General features: G+C 41.5%; 1 protein-coding gene across 21 annotated transcripts in view; it reads right to left on the reverse strand.

The window, feature by feature from the left end:
* Window positions 1-20,532, reverse strand: part of LRRC56 (leucine rich repeat containing 56) — a 59,261-nt gene that overhangs the window by 3,225 nt on the left and 35,504 nt on the right. For all 21 annotated transcript variants that reach the window (XM_023928873.2, XM_023928874.2, XM_086895762.1 and 18 more), the window contains 7 exons: window positions 11,164-11,260; window positions 10,578-10,775; window positions 6,517-6,694; window positions 4,186-4,389; window positions 2,760-2,824; window positions 1,526-1,659; window positions 629-792 (listed from right to left, as the gene is read on the reverse strand). In XM_023928873.2, the coding sequence (XP_023784641.2) occupies window positions 629-792; window positions 1,526-1,659; window positions 2,760-2,824; window positions 4,186-4,389; window positions 6,517-6,694; window positions 10,578-10,775; window positions 11,164-11,260 (1,040 nt within the window). The remainder of the gene's footprint in view (window positions 1-628; window positions 793-1,525; window positions 1,660-2,759; window positions 2,825-4,185; window positions 4,390-6,516; window positions 6,695-10,577; window positions 10,776-11,163; window positions 11,261-20,532) is intronic.

The following is a 20,532-nucleotide window of genomic DNA, read 5'->3' on the forward strand; positions in this document are numbered from 1 at the left end:
TAATGTTCTTAAAATATTCTTAAAGACAATATTCAACAAGTAGTGAAGAGTGGGAATTCTGCTTTCATTCATGTAAGTGCAATTTCAGAGAAGCCTTTGGCTTTATTCCTGAGTAGAAGAGCATGTTCCATTTTTAAACCTTTTATTGAATACATCCTTTTGGTTGCATATCTTTCCAGAATTCCCAGTTGCTCAGTTAAACCTTAATCATTAGCTCAGTCATTATTTACATCAGTGCCAACTGAGTTCAAATACAGCTCAGTAGGAATGACAGTATTTTCGACTCACCTGGCACTGTCATAAATTAATGACACAAGGTAAAAGACAGAGATATGTCCTCCTACTAGACTTGATGCTAATCTAGTGTAAGATCACCTTTGCTCCTCTTAATTCTACATATTCATGCCAAAATATATCACCTGATGGTCAACACAGCTGGCCACAATGTCCTGCTTGAAAACTGGAATGGATTGCTTAGGGTATGGCTCTGCAGTTGCATTTTCCAATTGCTGCTCTAGAGCACAGACACCAGATCTCATAAAACACTGGGGTTACCAATGCACACATCTACAAACACCACGTGTTACTGCCTGATGCCAACCCTTCCCCAGGGGTTTAGGTCCAGTACCTGTAGAGGAGTGGGAAGTAGGCTCAAGTGGAATCCTTTCAATAAGTTCCTTATCACAGGCCTCCCTCAAGTAATCTTCTGAGCTATCAGTCAGGCTCCAATCTTCACCCTCATTCACCTTTACTGCTTGGCTGGCTTGCCCTTGCTGACCTGCTTGCAGGCACCTGGACAACATCAAGTATCACACCTTTAATTAGCTTTTGAGTGTGTTTATGCAGCTGGTCAAGTGCAGCTTGGCATGGCCACTCAGGCAAACACCCAGGCAGTGGATTTAGTTACCCACTGCTACTTCACAACTTCCAGGAGATATGAAAAATCATTTTAATTGGATCAGCTATCTAAGATCCCTGTGTCTGATTATCTCAAGCATCTTAAAGTTAATCAGGTGAGGTGGGGCAGATTTAGAATACTACCCAGTGAAGTAAGCTCAGAGAAATAAAAGCATTTTAACTTCCAAAAAAACCATTACCTCTCTGTGAGATCTATGAGATCTCAGCAAGGTGATATTTGTCTTTCAGCCTTTTGTTTGCTTAGGCCAATGTGCTGCTTGCAGAAAAGCTCATCCATCCCCTTTCAGCTCTTTTACTGACTGAAGGTAGACACTGTCAGGCCCAAGAAAGCCTCGCCAGTTATGAAAAGTAATTTCCTTTGTCTTGCTAAGAAAGTGAGCCCATCCTGCCTGTGCTCCAGAGAGAAGGAAGAGGATTCTTCTTCCTTGCCATCCCGCGGATGCTCCAGGCGGGAGGGAGGATTGCCGCCCAAAGCGGGGACAGGAAGGCAGGAGCCCGAGACTGTCCCTCGAAACCGCCACCAGGTGGCCAAAGCGATGATTTTATTTTTGCAGCAGAAAATAAATGCACAGTTCATTGCACGGCAAGATTTCCCCGGCGGTCTCACCCCTTATCCTGCTCGGCCCATGTTCCCAGGTCAGGGGACACCTTTTCCTGGTGCAGATCTCTTCCTCCTCCAGAGCCACAAAGGTTTTCTGTCATCAGATCGGATGGTTTCAAAGGGCTTACAGCAGGAGGTAGCTGTGGAAATGGCAGAAGTTATCTAGATATCCCTGGGAACTCTCACCAGCTCCGTTTCTAGATGTGGATTTTAGAATGCATCAAAGCCCACGGTTATTTTTTAGATCATTCCTCATCATTTTCTAACTCCTCAGTTTTAAGTCCCCTTCCCCAGTCATGTACTGTTATAGCCTGAAGAACCAGGACAGCAGTTACAAAATTGTTGATTTATATTTCACTGGATATAAGCCCATAGCACCTATACCAATAAGCATATTAGGACCAGTACCACAGAAACTGCATCACTCAGTATATGACCACAGTTTGACTCCACATCCCAGTTTTTAGCACGCAATAATTCACTAAAATGTTCAAATTTGTTTCAGAAAAGCTTCCCATGCTGAGGCAGTGGCAGCAGAAAGACAAGGGCAGTACATATTTTTTCCCTGCAGTTCTTTAACATCTGTTGTCAGCATTAAGCCTGTCTTGTGCATCTCCCTGATTTACCCCAGCCTGTTTAAATCTACTCATGTACACTGTGCTGTGTTGAATGTCAGAGCCCACAAAAGCTGACCATGACAAGCCAGGCTGCTCCCCTTTACACACACAGGTGTCCTCTCACTGAATTACTGCCAAAATGAGCAGGCTGACCCAAAAGGCAGGGGCACCACCCCACCGCCAAGAGGAACAAACTTCGGCTTTGTGTTTGTTTTGTCAATAGGAATGACCTTGCAGTATTAGCAAGGTGACTGTTTACATCAACATCAAATAAACACTGCTGAAAAAAGACTTTTTCTTAGTAGCTATTGCAGAAATACCATCAAATTTTGCAATCCTGCCTTGTACTTTGCCCACTGCAGGACGATAGGAAGTCTGTCCCCAGCAGCTGATAAGTGATTTTCACATATTCCCTGACAGCTGATGGTCCACTGCTGCTAACACATGGGCACATGCAACGTCATGGTAGGAGACCCTCTGTCCTCCTCAAAGGCAGCTGCATGGTGGGGGTTCTTGGGCTACAGGAGAGAGTGAGGTGCTACAAGCCACAGTGGGAGCTCAGTTTATCCCAGGAGTTATGGGGGTCACCAAGCAGGAACATGAAGTATACAAGAAAAACATACACCTAGCTTTTGTCTCCTTGCATGGAGGGCCTTGGCGGGGTTCCCACATATAACTTGACGGAGTCCTAAGAAAAACAGGAAAAAGAAAACATTTTACTCCTGCATTTAACAAATGGTGCTGTCGTTGAAGTCAGTCAATATAACTTTCCATAGACAGGAAGTTGTAATATTTCATGGTGTAGGTTTGCAGTATCAGCAGGCATGGCTTGACACTGCTGCTAAAGAGGCAGCTTCTCTGCTTTCACCAGAATCTGTCTTCTTCTGCTCCTTCCCTGCCTCCTTAGTTGTGCTGGTGCAAATATTTGTGTGGATACATGGTCAGTCAGATCAGGGAACAAATTCAGATTAAAAAAAAATATTATTTTTGTGGGTCTTTTTTTGTTTGTTCTGCTGGATTATTTTTCAGCTGGATCTTGATCAAAATCAGGTTAACAAGAGATAAGGCAGCAAAAGGTCAGAAGAAGCAGTGAACATTGGGTGAAACTGTCTCTATGAGTAGTGTTAGCTGCCTAAAAGTGTGTGTAAAATTACGGTCTCATTCCCTGACAAGCTGTACTTAATTTCCATGTACATTTCCAAATGTGCATTCAGCTCTTGACTCTGCATTGCTTCATTTAATCCATCATCCTGAGACCTACCTATAGGCAGGGAACTGAGGAAAGATTGGCATATGAGAAAAGCAGCCACAACACCAGGAAACAAATGCCATCTTTCTATCTAATCTGCAGTCAGTGGGCTGGTGCAGTTACACCGTCAAGGTGTTTCCAGGAGGGTGGTATTCCCATTCCAGAAGGATGGGTGGTATTTCCAAGTGACTAGGGCAAGAAGAGCAGTGGGAGACCTGTGTTTTGGATCAGTTTTGGGCTGATCCTGTGGATCAGGATGTGAAGTCAAGGAACTGACTCCTCTTGCTGAGGAACCAGCCTCTGGAAACCCAAACCAAAGCGCTCACTGACAGCAGCGATGCTGCTGTTGCAATATGAGACTGCAGCACACAGCCTGAGCACATGATCCAGTGGGGAGTGAATGGGCATCACCACGCCTCTCCAGAGGACTACCCTGGACCACGTTCCCGTGGCTCAACAGGATGAGCCTGATGTTACTCAAGCAGGACAGCTGTGATGAGGTCTGAAAGGCACTGCCAGCACTGCAATGTGGGGCTGTGAAAAGCGACAGCAGCACATGGTGCATGGGGGCGGGGGGCTGAGGAGTGCGCAGCCCAGGTGACTCGCACCTTCTGCTGCAGGGGGAAATAAAGGAAAGCCTACGCTAGAGCAGGTGAGTCTCGTGGAAGACAACATATGCTGAACCTGATTAGCAGTGCCATGGGTGGGTGGTATTCAAAGCACCCTGGCTTTCATCAGTAATAACATTCAGGAGGAGGTGGAGGTGTGGGAAAGAACAGGATTAAAAAAACATACATTACCATGTGTCAAATCACTAGAGTCATCTTCTGTGAACAGCTTATCAGGAAAAACAGTGGAATCTGGAAGAGGACAGCTACCAGACAAGAGGCTGGCATCACTACATGTCCCTGCATTAGCAGAACACTCTGCATTTCCAGGTCTGGAAGGTGTTGGGGGTTTTGGGCTGAATCCAGACTGCTTTGCTACTTCCCCAAGATACAGATCTAGAAGAGAGATTTCATTAGTAGAAGCACAGTTGTGCAAGGCTTCAAACCACACCATCACTGTACCTTGCCAATATGGTAACTGCTGCTGCACACCTGGAGCTATAGGGGACAGAAAAGTATGTAACTGCAGCTAAAAGAAACATGCTGGAATGGGTCCAGCATAGAGACAGAGGTCTTCCAGTGCTGCACAGTCATGGCAGAATCTGGGGATCCCCTAATCAAACTGATACCCCTTCTCACCCTTCTACTCCTGGGCACCAGAGACACACTGCTGGGGTTATGGGTCAGGAACTCTTTCTGCTTGCCACCCACCTCAGATTGTCCCACAGGTGAGCCTGGATGTATCCAGGGCTCTCCTACTTTCCCTGCCTGCAAGCCCAAGAAAACTGTAAGATGCCTCTCATTTGCTGCCCACCTGCCCAGAGGGGAACCATTACAGACTTGCTGCAGGCACAGCCTAGTCTTAAAAGTTTAAGCCCAGTCTTAAAACACATTGCTTAAATGCCCTGGCACAATGCAGATGGTGATGCACACCTTACCAGAGCTACCAGTCAGCTATCAGGGGAAACTGTACCAGGAGTTACAGAAATCTGGGAATGGCAGTGATAGATTTTTCCAGTACTGCCTCAGAGACAGATAGTTCTCTATCTCAGAAAGAAAGGTGAAAAGTATTTTTGTAATGCTACAGGACAGGAAGGGTTATACAAAAACTAGCAAAGGCAGACAGAGCCTTGTCCTCTTGCCTGCCCCATTGCTGGCTGTCCTGGGAGCACAGCACAGCTCTAAGAGCAGAATATGCAGCCAACAACCCATGGGAGAGAGAATTTAATTTCAGTGCCCTGATGAATAACATGCTTTTTAAAATGTTGAGAATCTACCAGCTCCAAAATGAAGCATCAGGTCTGTGATAATATGGACATTTACTTAAGAGTTGAGTGTTAGGGACCTTTACTATATCTTGGGCACAGCTGTTAATATGAACCCATGAAACACACACCATGTGAAAAGCATCAAAATCAACACTGCTGCTAGAAAGAAAAAACGTACTGGGATGTCTGAACCTGACTGGATGAACTTACTGGTTTAGAGCTGCCAGCAAGAATGTAAGTCTGGTTACACCAGGAAATGACAGGAATTCATAATTTTGTGCTCTGCCCCTACTGCTTCTGTCAGCAAACTTTGTTAACTAGTTTTCTGAATCTCAGGTGATGTTGCCAAAGCACAATCACTGAGGGATCAGATTTTAATGGATTTTTTCCCTACCACGACTACTATTACAACTAATGATTTGGACCCATAGGGATTCAATAAATGACAAATGTATGTACTTATTCCAAAACAAACTAAATTTTTAATGGAGTACAGTTGGCAGGCAAACCACAACCTGGGGAGGGGGCTGGGAAGCCAATTGCATTGCCCACACTAATGGGAAGCAACATGAGCAGTTATAGGAAATACTTTGCAATATTTAATAGTATGTGGTAAAGTGCATGTAGCATGACACATAAAAGCATGGACATCTGAACTATTACCAAGGCTGCAGGCAAGGGGACAACAGATTTACGTTCAAACCATTTGTTCTCTACTAATGAATGTAATGAACTTAATCATAGTAACAAAGAAAGTGGAACAGATTTCTTACAAGATCATGCAGTCTTCCTTGGATGCTGCTACCAGTGAAGGGTGGTAACCAGATTGCCTTCCCTATTATTAAACTGGAATGGGAAATCCTACTACATCCATGCTACACTGGATTGACTGTTACCATGGAAAGAGCTGGGAACAGCTGTTGTTGAAACATTCCTTTCCAAGCTTTGCTTCTTCCCATCATGCAGAACGAGCCTTAAGTACAGACTCCCAGTTACTGCTCTATTTGCTTGATGCTCTAGAATTTGTCTGCATTTTTTGATCTTGATGCCCAGCTTAGGACAACTTCCATTTAAATCTGCACTGTTATCTGCTGAATTCCAGCTTTCTTACTTACCAGGTGAAGAAGACAACATCCTTTGTCTGTCCCTTCACTATAAGTAAAGACCGGCTTTAAAGAGATCCGCTTGCTCTTCATCTTTCTTTTTTTACATATCATAACTTGAAAAATGAACCACAACAAGGAACCTGTCATACCTAACTGTGAAATGTCTTTGACTAAACCACCTTCCTTGATGGATTTCTTGATGATTAGAGAATGCTCATGCATCTTCTTGGAAGGAAGGAGAGCAGTCTGACTTGCTGATATTCTGTCCAAATACTTCAAGTGGGGAATGAGTTTTTTTACTTCTGCTCTGTAATTATAGTCTGGGTCCTGGAGAAATTGAGAAAGTGGTCAGTGTATTTAACAGTTTGTGGAATGCCAGTAGCACAGTAATGTTCAATTTGTATGACTGCCATATGATTTGAAATGCTTCTCACATAATTTCTACTTGAATGAATCATGAAAATGTCCTGAGGACTGCAAAGACATGTCCTTCAAAGGCTCCTTTGTTATTTACCCACTGATGACTTTGCCATTTGTCTTTGTTACATTATGTATAATGTACAGAAGCATAGAAGGCCACTGATGCCCACAGAAAGCTGGGGCACCCTCAGCATTCAGCCAATCTGTCTCCCTGCTTTTGCAATTCTCTGGTGTTTGCATCAATACTCAGGTGATAGAAAGATTTGAAAATATGTTATGGGTGTTGCAACACCTGCTCATGGAGAAAGAAAGAGCACGTCCATGGACTGTGTTTTTAGACACACCATAAAAAAGACATATAAAACAAGAGTGCACCAATAGTGGCAGAATACAAATGGACAGCTACCCACCAATCAATTGCTTCACCCAGGCAAATCTTACGTTTTTCAGGACATTGCATGAAATACTAGAAATCCCCACAAAGCCAAGTCTTCATTCAATATGGAGTGATCACAAACAGAAATCTTTCTGTGGGGCCTGGATGTCTGGATGCTCCCTCCCCCTGCACAATGCAGCACTGACATTGGCAGAAGGAACTCACTAAATAAAATGTCTTAGTTGTTGTTAAGAGGTGGACACTAATTTCTCAAACTAAGTCTTTAATCTTAATTTAGAGAATGAGTCAACCATTCTCAGCTACAGCCAATTCCCAGCCATGTCCTGTTGGAGAGAAGAATCATGTTACACTCATGTTGCATTACAGCAACAGAAGTTGCAGAATTTATCATCAAGTTGTTGCTCTTGGTTTAGATAACAGGGGAAGATGAGCTCATCTGAAAATCAAATTACAGGGAGCAAACAGGCCATCTGAAGAAAGAGCAGTAAATTTAGCTGGACCATTCTGTAGATTAAAAGTAAATAAATAGGAGAGCTTTTACAGACCTTTAGCAAGGGCCAGACTACAAGAAGAAGCTTGAGGAATTAGAGCTGGCCATCAGGGGCACACTAAAATAAGCCCACACCTACTCTTTTCTATACACCAAAAAAATGCAAACATCCACTGAAATCAAGAAAACAACAAAGTCATGGAGGAGGTCTCAGCAGCCAAGGGCAGGCCCCACTTTGTAACCACCTGAGAGCAAATCATTTTCCCAGCACAGACACTGGGTGGGAGACTACAGGGAACTCAGTCTGCCTCTGCTACAACTCAGTGTAAAATACACCATTGTGCTGACTCCCCAGACAAATTCGCATCTGGGACCACCAATGACCACTGAAGCCCCTCCAGATATTCTTCTGTGGATACCTGGAACTCGGGCTGTAGATAAGATAAAGATGGTATTATTGTCTGGCTGTTATCTCATACTTAACGTGAGGTTAACAAAGCTGGGAAGAAGAATGTATCACTGATAATGGAAACAAAAAAATGTACAGGCCACACCACGAGGAAAGACAAATCAGCAGCTCTGCTAAAGTCAGTTCCCACTGGGTAAAAAGTATTCTGACAGGGGATGATAGCGATCACCAGCTCAAAAGAAAAGAAAGGCTAAGCATGTGGACTAATTAGCATTAGAGGCAAGAGATAATCACTTAACCAATAGCATAAGAGAACTGTGTAGCCAATAAGCATTAAATCCTGTTTTCTAAAATGTATAAAAAATGAAAAGTTATGAACGACCTTGGGACCCTACCACCAAGAAGCCCCAGCTGAAGAAGGATCAACAGGGATGCCACTGGATCCATGGGCGACAACATTCTTTTTCTCCTCTCTTTTCTATTTATTTTTATTTCTCTACCTCACATTTACTGTGAAATAAAATCTGTATCACTGACTTTGGCATAAGTTTGCACCATAATTCAGCAGAGGTGTCTCTCACTAATCAGATCTTAGTAGCTACTTGCACAGGAGCAGAGACACCCATTCTGCATGGAGCAGAGCAGGAGGACACACCACCACACACTACTGCTCTTTGAACTTCCATTACGGGACAACATGCAGAGCATCCCAAGGACTGATTTCCTCACCTGAACAAGCCAAGGGAAATCTGAGATTTCTCCATTAGAAGTACACTTAAGGACTGAAGATGCCAAACCCTCCAAAAATCCCACTTTCATTAAGCAGGAACAAGAAGGAAGTTGAAGGAGACTTGCTGTGTTGTTAGGATACACTGCACCATTTCTATAGTAGGAAGCTATGATTGGAAGCGTCAGTAGCTGTATTTATCTCCATGGGAGTAGAAAGAGTAAGCAGGCATGCCTTGTACATCACAAGTAGGCAGTGCTTCCTTACTGCAGGAATATGTTTTTCCTCTCATGATTGCATCTTCCATTAGGGAGAAATGTTCCAAAATGGAGAAATCATTTTGGTTACAAGCAGTTACAATATGGTCCTTTAAGGATATTTCTACCAGTTCAAACTAGAAAGGCAAATATATAATATTGTCTTTTGAATTCCAGAGAGGAAAATTATGATAGCTAAAGAGCTACCTTTCATGGCCCCGTTTACTGAGCAATAAGATCAAGCCAACAATTACATCTGAAAAATGCTATTAACTCATTTATTTAAGAAGTGCCAAGATTTATGTCTATTGCATGACTGAGTTTTAGTGTTAATACCTGTTTTCAAGACCAAACCCAGGAAGAATATCAAAACCAAACCTTTTAGGCAAATTAACAGCAGCATGACTTCTTTAAAATACACAGGAAAACTATGGAATATGTTGCAGTGGGATAACACCATCAGCTCTGATTTTGGACATGCATTATCAGCTGTTTATGCTGCAACTGGGAATTGCACCATCCTTAGTGAGACCTGTGTTTTACATAACTCTGTGTGCCAACAGACCTTCCAAAAGACCTGGATGGCAATATGTTGGTGTTTTAATATCCCAACAATGCTTTTTTATGAAGCAGGAGAAAGTGAAAGAGAGTAATACAGCTCTAAGGCTGTTCATGAAGAATTAGATCTCCCTTGCTTTGCTTGTTGAGTGCCCTGAAACCCAAATCAGATCATGTATTATTGTGCTCTCATCTTTGTGACACAGAGGCTCTTTCATGCCTTCAACAAAATACTTCAGCAGAAATTATTCTATCATTTTAGTACACAAGAGGCAAATCTCTGTGTTTTGTGTCTTCAGCTTTTTCTGAAGGTCTTTTTGGTCATTTGATTTTAACCTTTCGGGGGAAAGGGTAACAAGCAGTTCCAACATTATAGCTTTTCCTAGTTACCTCAAGCATTCCTTTTTTTAGGAGCTCAACTTCTGAGCATGGTGGTGTTGGAGAACTTGCTTTTGGACTGGAGAGCCTCCAAAAGAAATGGAAACCCCTCAAAAACAGACTCACACTCTCACCACAGACTCACAAAATGGCTGGGGCTGGAAATGACTTCTTAAGATCACCTAGTCCAGCCCCTCTGCTAAAGCAGGCTCACCCAGAGCAGATTGCATAGAATCGCATCCAGATGGGTTTTGAGTATCTCCAGGGGAAGAGACTCCACAGCCTCTCTGGAACACCTGTTCCAGCGCTCACACTCCAAGAGAAGATGTTTTTCCTCATATTGCTGGGAAACAGGCCTGAGTCTTTACTAGCAGCCTTGTAGTTTGTCTGTGGTCATCTTGGAAACCATACTGATGAGACCACAAAATCAACAGAAATGAAAGGTGGGAAATGCATCCCTTGCCATCATTTAGAATGATGCAATAGGAAGATGCAGAAACGTTTATCATTTCCAACTCACAGTTAAATAGCACTGACAAAAAATTAACACAATATGTGTAAACCAAGTACTCACCTCTGCAGATTCTGCATTTGGCTTCAGGCAAATAAGGTTGCCCTCCACTGTCAGGTGGCTTAACTTGCAACAAAGTCGCAGGTACTGCACCTGGTTGATGTCCTCGATATTGTTCCCTTCCAGGTCCAAAACCTCAAGGTGGTCCAGCCAGGTCAGCTGGCTCAGCTCAGAGATATTGTTATAAGCAATGTAGAGTTCCTCAGCAGAAGTAAACAGAATAAACATGTAAACCATGGGCTTGCACAAGTAACACAAAGCTTTGCAAAATGTTTTCTAATATTTGAAATACTAAATGGATGAAACTAACAAGGAAGTGAACATTTTATAAAGAGTTGTTGTAGCCTTAAATAACAAGCGCTAATTTAGCCATATACTGCTTTAGGCATACTCAGGATCAGACCCGAATGTTACACCTCATTTTAAACAGCTATACTGTAGCATCTTTTAAACTAACACATGCAATTCAAGGCATCAAACCAAAGCCAGTCAGAAAAGGAAAGGGTGAGGAGAATGAAGACTAAAAGTAAAGAAAATCAACTGAAGACAGTTCTGAGATTATCTTTTGGCAGGACACATCTATACTTACTTTTAGAGAGCTGCAGGAAGAGATCCCATCTAAATCTGAGAGCCCACACCGAGCCATCCACAGGATACAGAGATGGGACAATGAGGTTCCAAGATCCCTTATAAAAAACAATTCAAGCTCTATTTGAATGAGTGAAAAAATTCAAGGCTTGCTTACTAGGCCACTGAGACTTCTTTCAAATCTCACATTGTTCACAAGAAATTCCATCAAAAATGTTCACCCTCGAAAGTGCGGAATAAAATTATACCACTCTTTACTTATCCCACTGCCATCTGTGTTCTGGTATGACAACATGTCACCCCAGTTCTGTTTGATTAAGATTATTCCAAGAGCTACATCATGATAATTCTGCCATAAATCACAAGCAATTGCTAAGAATTAAGTGGGGTTTTCTTATGCTGGCATCATTGGCTGTACTCATATAACCCAAATTTACATATCTGAGCTGACTGCACGGTCAGTCTCACTCTGTCCCTCTTACAGAGTTACCTCTGTTCTGATTTTGCAGTTGAAAGGAATAACACTTTTGCCAAATAACATTTTTTGAATCAGCAGAAAATTATAATCCTTTCCATCCTATTATCCCACCCTTTGAGTGTAGCAAAATATCCATAAGGGATCATTTATATGAACTTTAAACTTTCTGGTCATAACCCAGAAAATCACACACTGACCTGCTTGAGTTCACGCTTATGTAATGTCCCACTGACATTACAGTGCTGCACAATACAAAGATAACACAAAAAGGGTGGCAAATCAAACTGGGGGCTTAATCATCTGCCATCGCTGGTAACATTAAATTGGCTAAAGCCACTAGTCTACCATAAACAAAATACAACACTTTATCAAATCCCAAACCAACCAAAAGCTCAGAATTCTCGACTGTAGCCATGATATCAGAGTATCTGAATAATAAAGAACTATACAGTGGGTAACTAAATTCAAAGACAGAGGAGGAGGAGACTAGCATGGAGTTCACAGAAACACAGTAATGGCTGAGTTGGAAGGAAGGTCATCTTGTCCAACATCCATACTTAAGCCAGGCCAGTTTCTCAGGACCACATAAGAAGCTAAAGTAGTTCTCAGAATTTTGGATTAGCTATCTCTCACAATATTTATTCTTATAATACAGAGAACCGTAAGTTTTCTACAGGAAATTGCAGAAGACAGAAGTCATGGGGGCCCTTGTAATCTTGAAATATCAAGTTAGCAGTTATTGTACTCATGTCTTCTCTTTGTGGATGACAGGGAACAAGACCAGCTTTGCATTGCCTTCGGAGAGCCTCATGCAGCTTTGATACAGCTTTGCAGCACACCCCTGTAGTCAAGCTGCCTGCTTCAGGGATACTGGGCATCCAGCCAGTCCCAAAGGTCAGGAAGGACTGCTTTTATGAGTGGGGATAGACATATTCTTGTCTGTATTTTTAGTTGTTTCTCTACCATCTGAATACTTGGGAAGAACCTTGTCAAGAGAAAGGAGTCTGTGTATGCCTGAATAAAGGATGAGTGCAAGGAAAAATATTCCCAGGTGCCTCTCTTCTGTGATGGACCAAATACAGGGTTGAATGGAAGTTTCTAGGTGAAGCTGGGGGTTTTCACCCCTCTGCCTCCTCGGGATTGGTATGTCCATGTGAATCATTCACACCTATCTGATTTCATTGATCCTCTACCACTGCAGGGGCTGCAGGCATTGGGTGTCTCCAATTACCCCTTCCCTGGATGCTGCCCATTTAAATAAGCTCACAACAGATGCACCACACAATGTGTTTATGTAAGACTTTATAGCTTTTGAGGTACAAACAGTGCATCTGACTCAATGGCCAGAACTAAACATAAAAAAAAATCTCAGTCTCATTGAACATCTCTTTCCATCTAAGGCTAGTCTTTCCTTGAGGAGAAAACCCTCAACTGATATGAACCACAAGAGCTGCAGTGAATTTTGTGCACCCAGGAATCTTGCCTCTAGTAACATTAGAACAAAGAAAGCCAAATTCATATCACCACATCCCTGGCCTTGCACAAGATATTCCAGGGTGTATTTACATTGTGTATATTTTCTAAATAAAACAAAAACTGGTTCTAAGGCTTCCTTAAGGAACAGATGCCCTCCAAATTAATATTTACAGAAAATTTATTATTAGATTTGCAAGCTACATGCCTATAATAAGAAAGAAATTAAATTAGATTACAAAAGCAGAACCTACCATCAAGCAAGGCTAACACACCCATAAACACAAATATGGCATTAGGAATAATGTGAAGGGATTGCACTGCTCATTTCATGACCCTCCTCAAGCACTGATGAGATTTTCAAATTTTGGGTTAATTTTGGTGCAGAATTTTCTCTTCTGTAAACCACTGAACAGAGATAAACGGAAGTAGTAACTCTCATTTTTGTGTCATTGAAACAATGTTTCTGATAGAAGCTCTGTTTATTAGGCCAGCAAAACTGAAGACAATCCTAACCTGATTACATATGGTAGAGTAAGATATGGTGAATGGACTTAATTTCCATTTTAAATTTGTCTTGAATTTTTAACTGAAGGGCTTTTGCCACAGAAGATGGCAGTAATATGCTTGTTCCTAATGTCTCTATCAATATGAAGAATGCTGAAGCAAAGCAGAGGATTAATTCCCAAGCCATTTTTACATAGGGCCCCAAGAACAAACAGCTATTCCCTCTAGTCCTTGATTGCTCCATGCATTTGTGGAAGCTGTTTCCTGCTCATACTCTTAAGACTTCCAGAGTTAAATCCTATTTCTCTTTGTCTGTCACAGTTTTCTGTTCCAGAGCTGACTGTGGTTAAACCCAGTGCACACAGACAGGGTCAGTCCATACTCACAGTATATGCTAGCTCATGCACAGCACACATTCACTAGGAATTATTAGCTCATAAGTCCTTAAAGCATTCTCCTGCTGTGCACACCATCAGAAGAGGACCCTAACTGAAATTACTTCTAAAGCCTACTTACCTTACTCTTCACAATTTGTGCTACTAAATTTAGTCTCAAATCCATTTCAGTTTCATTTATGGCTTGCAGCTCTGACTCTCCTACAGCTAACTGGCACCAGTCAGGAGTAGCACTTTCAAGATTAATGCTAATCAGAGTTGATGAGGCTTTGTATTCCAGAAAAAGGAATTACGTTGTGCATCCCATGTCTTGGGTACTTGCAGAAGGCAGAACCACTGCATGTTTGCAATGTAAACAGTGTTTAATAACAGGGTCTTGTTATTAAAAAAATGCTTAAACAGACACTTCAGAATATAAAAAAATAAAAATATGGAAGTTAATGGAAATGGTTTCTTACAGGGCTAAAGTTGCTGTCCCAAAGCTCATCTTTAACTCAAGAAGCAAAATACTAAGAAAGGATGAACTTTGTTGCACTGTTTGGCATGACTTGGCTTAATTTTTCTCTCTTGTTTCAGGGAAGAGACTTAGCAGCCCAAGAAGGGCACTCCAGCTCTTATGCAGAGCAAATGACTGCCACCTCTCCTTCCCTGCTAAGGTAGAGGCAGTGAGGAAAAGAGGCAAAAGGACTTTTTCCCCTTTGGGCCCTACTGTAGAACCAAATTCCTCTTGCTGACACTGGGGTCATACTAGCTGCTAGAGGAGCCTAAAATTCTGGATCATGCAGTCACATTTTGGCCCTGCAGATCTTTACTCCTGCATCTGTAATGAGTCATCCCAAGTCAGAGATGTTATCACAGCAAAGTACATCTGCAAACATTTTATTCAGTAACTAACAAACTAATCTTTTGGAAGCTGTATGACTCATGCTGCAGCATCAGAGAAAATTCCCTTGTTAATTACTGTAGAGATAATTGCCCTTGAGAGCATGGATGCTGTAAGGTGAAACAGCCATATAGCTCAAAGCAAGCTGCTCCTCACAACTGCACGCACCTGCATTTCTCAAAATTCTTCTGAAATATTTTGGCTGGGGAGATGAGAACTTAAGAGCTTGCAAGAGATGGGAGTGTCTCCTCTGGGAACAGCTCTAGAGCATCTGGCACATCCACCTTGGAGGGGGTGAGAGCAAAATGAGGAGTTGTTTGAGCACACACGACCACCACGGGTGTGCAAGTGTACACACAGGCGTGTTTTCATTTATGTTAAGTGCAGAGGGTGAGATCAGCCCAAACTGAGGAGATACATCTACTGACCTTTATTGAAATGGAATTAATGGGAATCTGTACTCTGATAATGATTTACTAGGGTAGACTATTTTAATGTAATAATAAATTCTTAATAGCAATTTATCAGGCTAGTAAGAGAGAAAATCCACTGTAATTATACATGCAGTGTAACAGAACACTCCCACCCAAATAATCACTGACCGAGGCTGAAATTAATGAGACACATAAGAGATGAGGATTCTCCTGTACTGGGCATGATCATACAGAAAATTACAGCACCTATTCCAAAAACAAAGTAGGATTAAAAAGTTTGATGGCTGAAAGTAAAAAGATGAGACACTGGTCTCAAGGCTGGTGGCAGTTGGTCGTATGATGCAGCACAGGAGTGCTCAGTGATGTGCAAACAGCAAAGAGTTTACAGAAGGAAAGAGAAGACACTGTAGAGGAAACACAGCTCTCATTAAGACAATGAATAATGCCAATCCAGTGGAAAAGTGACCTGTCCCAAGTGACGTGGAAGCTGGGAACTTTACAGGAAAGGCAAAGACTTAATAACCAAAGCCATTATATATCCTGCTCACCCCTGCTATGCTTCATTCAAGACAGGTTTGAGGCAGAGAGATGGAGCATGGGGTGGGGATATGTATATCATAACGTTTGATTGTGATAAACAAGAGGATTACAGCCCCTGAAGCTGCCAAACAAGAGTCCTCCTGAGTAATTACTCCACATGGACTCCTACACACATGCTTGCCTGCAAAACACACACTGAGTATCAGAGCATGTTTTCAGTGTCCCAAAGTGCTAAGAAATCAATATAGACTTCCCTAGTTTCACTTTTAACCCAAAAATTTGCATTTATAATTGATTTTGATAAAATAATATTAATAAACCGATGGCTTTGAAGTCTGAGTTCCAATTATCTCAAAATAACTGCAGCAGGGATGGGAACTCATCAAACAGCCCAGTGCTTCTGTGAGGGTCTTGGCAACACCCTCCCCACTTGTGCACAACCATTTACTATTTTTTCCCATGAAATCTGATGCTCCCATCTTGTCATCACTCCCCAAGGCTGGGGAGAGAGCGAAGGGCAATGAACAGTTTGGCTCACAGCGCCTAATAACAAGTTTGAGAAATGTGTTCTTCCATTAATCTAACATCCTTGTTCTTCAGGGACTGATTTGATCCAGCCAAATTTTTACAGGATGAATATCAGACCTAGAGAGCCAAATCCTACTCTTGGTTTCATGACAATAAATCCTGAATAGCTCCACTGAGCTCAAGCTACCCAGTAAACACAACAGCAAAACCCTGAACACATTTGTCAGTTTGAACCCCATCGTTTCTTCTTGAATTTGGTTTTGAATCATTCACCTAGAAATAAAGCACTAAATCCATGGAACTTGCAAGCATTATCTCAAAGCACACCTGCATCTGTTGAATAAATCTTCAGAAAAAATACATTTAAAATAGTCATTGATGCAGATTTTATTTATTTTAAAGATCGCTCTGAAAATGAATGCAATGGTAAATAGAGAAATTCAGATTGTAAGAGAGTGACCAAACTACAGTCTTACAAAATAAAGAAATAAAAGAATCCCATCTCTGATCCACAGAAATCAAGTGAATATCAAGCTGTACTGTGATAACATCAATATGGTTGGTGTCAGCACACAATGGTTTGGTTGTACAGATAATTCTGACATCTGAAACAAAAACTTTTAATGCCTGAATGTTATTTAAATCAGTAACATATGCTCTAATAGGAAGCTTACATAAAAGCTTCATTGTGTTCTCAAATTGCTATATTCAAAATTGTAAAACTGATTGTATGCATGTGTTCCTTGTACTTGATCAAATCCACTACACAGCCCCCAACTCTGCAAGCAGTGCTGAGGCCGTGTCCTTATTGTCCCTGCAGTGTCCTTTTACAGTTGAACAAATGTCATGTGAATGGGATGACCTGCCTTGCTTTGCAGCATTGCAGTCCTTGTAGGTTTTGTACTCACTCTTCAAAATTCAAGTAGCAATATGCTGAGAACTGTTGGTTTGGTTCTTCTCTGTCTCACATCACAGGTTGCCTTTAGCATCTTATGCTTTCTTATGCCAGAGTGAACCATGGCCCAAAGTGCAAGATAATGAAGATCGTGTCTCATCTGCTGCTGCCAGAAGGCCACTTTTAAGCTGATATACCATGGAAATGTAGCACCTAATAATCTGGTCTCATTCTGCCTTCTGAACTGTGCAACTTTTCAAGAGAAAGAGTTCCTAATCCTGTTGAGACATGTTGTTGGAGACTTCAAAAACTAAGCAAAAAGTGAGTTTGCTAGGCAATTCTTAAATACATCAGAGGAAGGCTAGCTTGTCTTAGGCTGAACAGAAAGCATGCATTTACCAAATGTCTCCTTAAATAAAAATTGTGCCTATGAAATTCAGTTTTCATAACTCCCTTTTACATGCAAATGAAGAACTTCTGTGTGAACAAAAAGTTATTGTTGCCAAAGGTCTTTGCAGTAGCATGTCTCTGTTGTCCCAAATTTTTGAGGCAACCTTAGTATGAATAAGAAGTTGTTTTCAAAATGGTCTGCAGTGCTAATTCCCCTGGCAATATTTCTCCCAACAAACAAATTTCACTATTTTATTCTAGGGTTGTGGGGTTGTTTTTTATTTTGTTTGTTGGTTGCTTTTGTGTTAAATTCCAAGTTTGGAAAGGGGTAAAGATCTCGTATATTGCTTTTTTTAGCTGTGGATCTCTGCTGTACACTTCATAGACGAAATAGGTGTCTGGGAGAAAATGCAACTGCCTGGTGCTGCACCAGGGGTAAATAGATCAGCGAGAACATTCAAGGTATCACACTTCATCCAGCCTGTGACTCTGTCTTTTCATCTTTGTTATGTCAAAGGGTGAGACACCTGCACAACTTTTGTGGGCCTACTAAGGCAAATTACAATTATCAAGGAGCCATGTGCTTTTGGCCAGCACTTTCACTAAAGCAAAAGCCTGAAATCAAGGACAGGAGACTACCTGGCTTCAGCAGCCAAAAATACCATTCAAGGCAGTTTTCTAGAACAGAAGCCAGGGATCACTCTGGTGGTCCTGATAAGAGTACTTGAGCTCTGCCATGGACACATCTGTAGCCATGCTTTGACCAGAGATACTGCATAAAACCCCTTGTTGCGCTAACACCACTGCCCACCGCCCCCTGCCTCCCCCTCCAGCACTGGCAGGCAAGGATAGCATCCGGATACAGGAGATGACAACAGACGAAAAAACCCATACCCAGTGAGATCCATCTCTGGGCCATTCCTGATTTATAACTGTTTTACTTGTCATGGTTGCTTCTCATTGAAACCACTATAGCAACTGCAATATTACATCAAGCACTCTATTACTTGCAAGAACTTTATTTTCCATGTCAGATTTAAACAAAAAGTGCTTTGTGAGACGAACAGGAGAGAGATATTTGTAAGTGGGAGTACTGATATGTTCACTTCTGTAACTCCTCATATTTGTGCCTAAGGTAACCAAGATGCTTACTTCTGTTAAAGTTAATACACATGAAATGTAGCTTTAATTTCAAGCTCTCTCATTTTTAGTTGTTGTCAAAAAAAAACCCTTAACCAGAATAATGGGCTTGATCAATGCTGATGGAGTCAGGAACAGCAATTCCTCAACACACAAATATATAACATGTGTGGGAAGGATAACTTAATTTTGTGTTAATTTCCTTTTGATCATTAAAACTGCTTGTCAGCTTAGTTACTGCTACAGCATTCTCACAATGAAAGAACAGTTGCTTTAACTCAGCTCCCACAATCTCAAAGGAGCAGAGATTGCCAAAGTGTGGTCCTGTCAAACAAGACTTGCCCTTGCTACATTTTTTCCATCCTGCTCTAGCTCCCACCCTTGGCATAAAGCTGCACCCCAGAGAAACTGTAGAAACCCAACACACTGTGGCTGCATCCCACTGGGTGCACTACATCTTCCACAAGACCAAACAGCTTTTCAAATAGGAAAAAGTTGAGGCACACAGTGAATAAAACTCTCACACCCACAGATCCATTGCCCCTCAGTTTAACCCCAGAGCTACTGAGAGTTCCTATAGCTTTGGCAATTGTTCATTCTCACTGTTGAAAGCTTACATATAAAAAAAATAAAGGGTAACGAAACTGTGGTTACAGAACGAGTTACTTACATTGAAGAATTGAATCCCACAGTGCTTTGAAATTTCCTGCATAAATAACTTTTCAGTCTCCCACATGTTGTGTGCCTGTTTCACAGTATGTTCCAGGTCTGAGCTTTGGCAGAGTAAGACAGATATACTCCAACTTTGCTTTAATATAGATCTCACCCTTCAAAATCAACACTTAAAACTTCTAATGCTTCAGGGTAAGCAGAAGGAATATTCTGTAAAAGATCCAAATCATCTGACAGATTCAGTGGTGTTAAGACACATACCACCAAAAGAAGAAGAAAAAAAAAAAAGTCCCCTGAATAATCTTTTTCTGTGTATCAGAAAAACTGGAACTCTAGATTAACTGACCACACACAACTACAGAATTGGATCAGCTTGGAGTAGCTATTCAATTTTTATCATGTTAATGGCTATAGAGTTTCCACAGTAAAAAAAAATACTTGAAATATTGCAGAAGTGGTTGATATGAAAACCTAGAGAGAAAATGTAATTGAAAGTTATTCAATCTGAATATGCAATGGTGGAAATGCAGGTTCTTGAGATTCTTTAGATCAGGCACATTTTTATGACACTAATGATTTCCTTCTGAGGCTGATGGCCATTTCTTCTTTGTAACTTTTCCTTTCTTTTTTTTAATCTCTGTACACATCTAATAAGAAAGCAAAAAATAAAGAAGTTTGCAAGAAAAAGATACAGGTACAACTTGGATCTGTGAATGGTAGGTGATTTCCTCCAAATTTCTTTCCTCTCTCTGTTCACTAATGTTCTCTACATTAGCCTCTAATGTTCACTACAGATCTGGCATGGCAGACTTGTCTCCACATGTCCCAAATCAAGACTTCTTCCTTAAACAATAGCTTCAAGTGTGATGTTCTCTGTTTGTACTGGCCTCCAGATGTTCTTTTACAACAAGCAAACAGGATGCAGAAGAGAAGCTTGGGGGACCTCAAAGCCCATCACAGGATTACCAAGACACACAGGACCTAATAGATTTCCATACTACAAGGCAGAACCTCAGCATTCCCTTCACAGCACAT

The sequence above is a fragment of the Cyanistes caeruleus genome, chromosome 6, assembly GCF_971803275.1.
Source record: "Cyanistes caeruleus chromosome 6, bCyaCae1.hap1.1, whole genome shotgun sequence".
NCBI lineage: Eukaryota > Metazoa > Chordata > Aves > Passeriformes > Paridae > Cyanistes > Cyanistes caeruleus.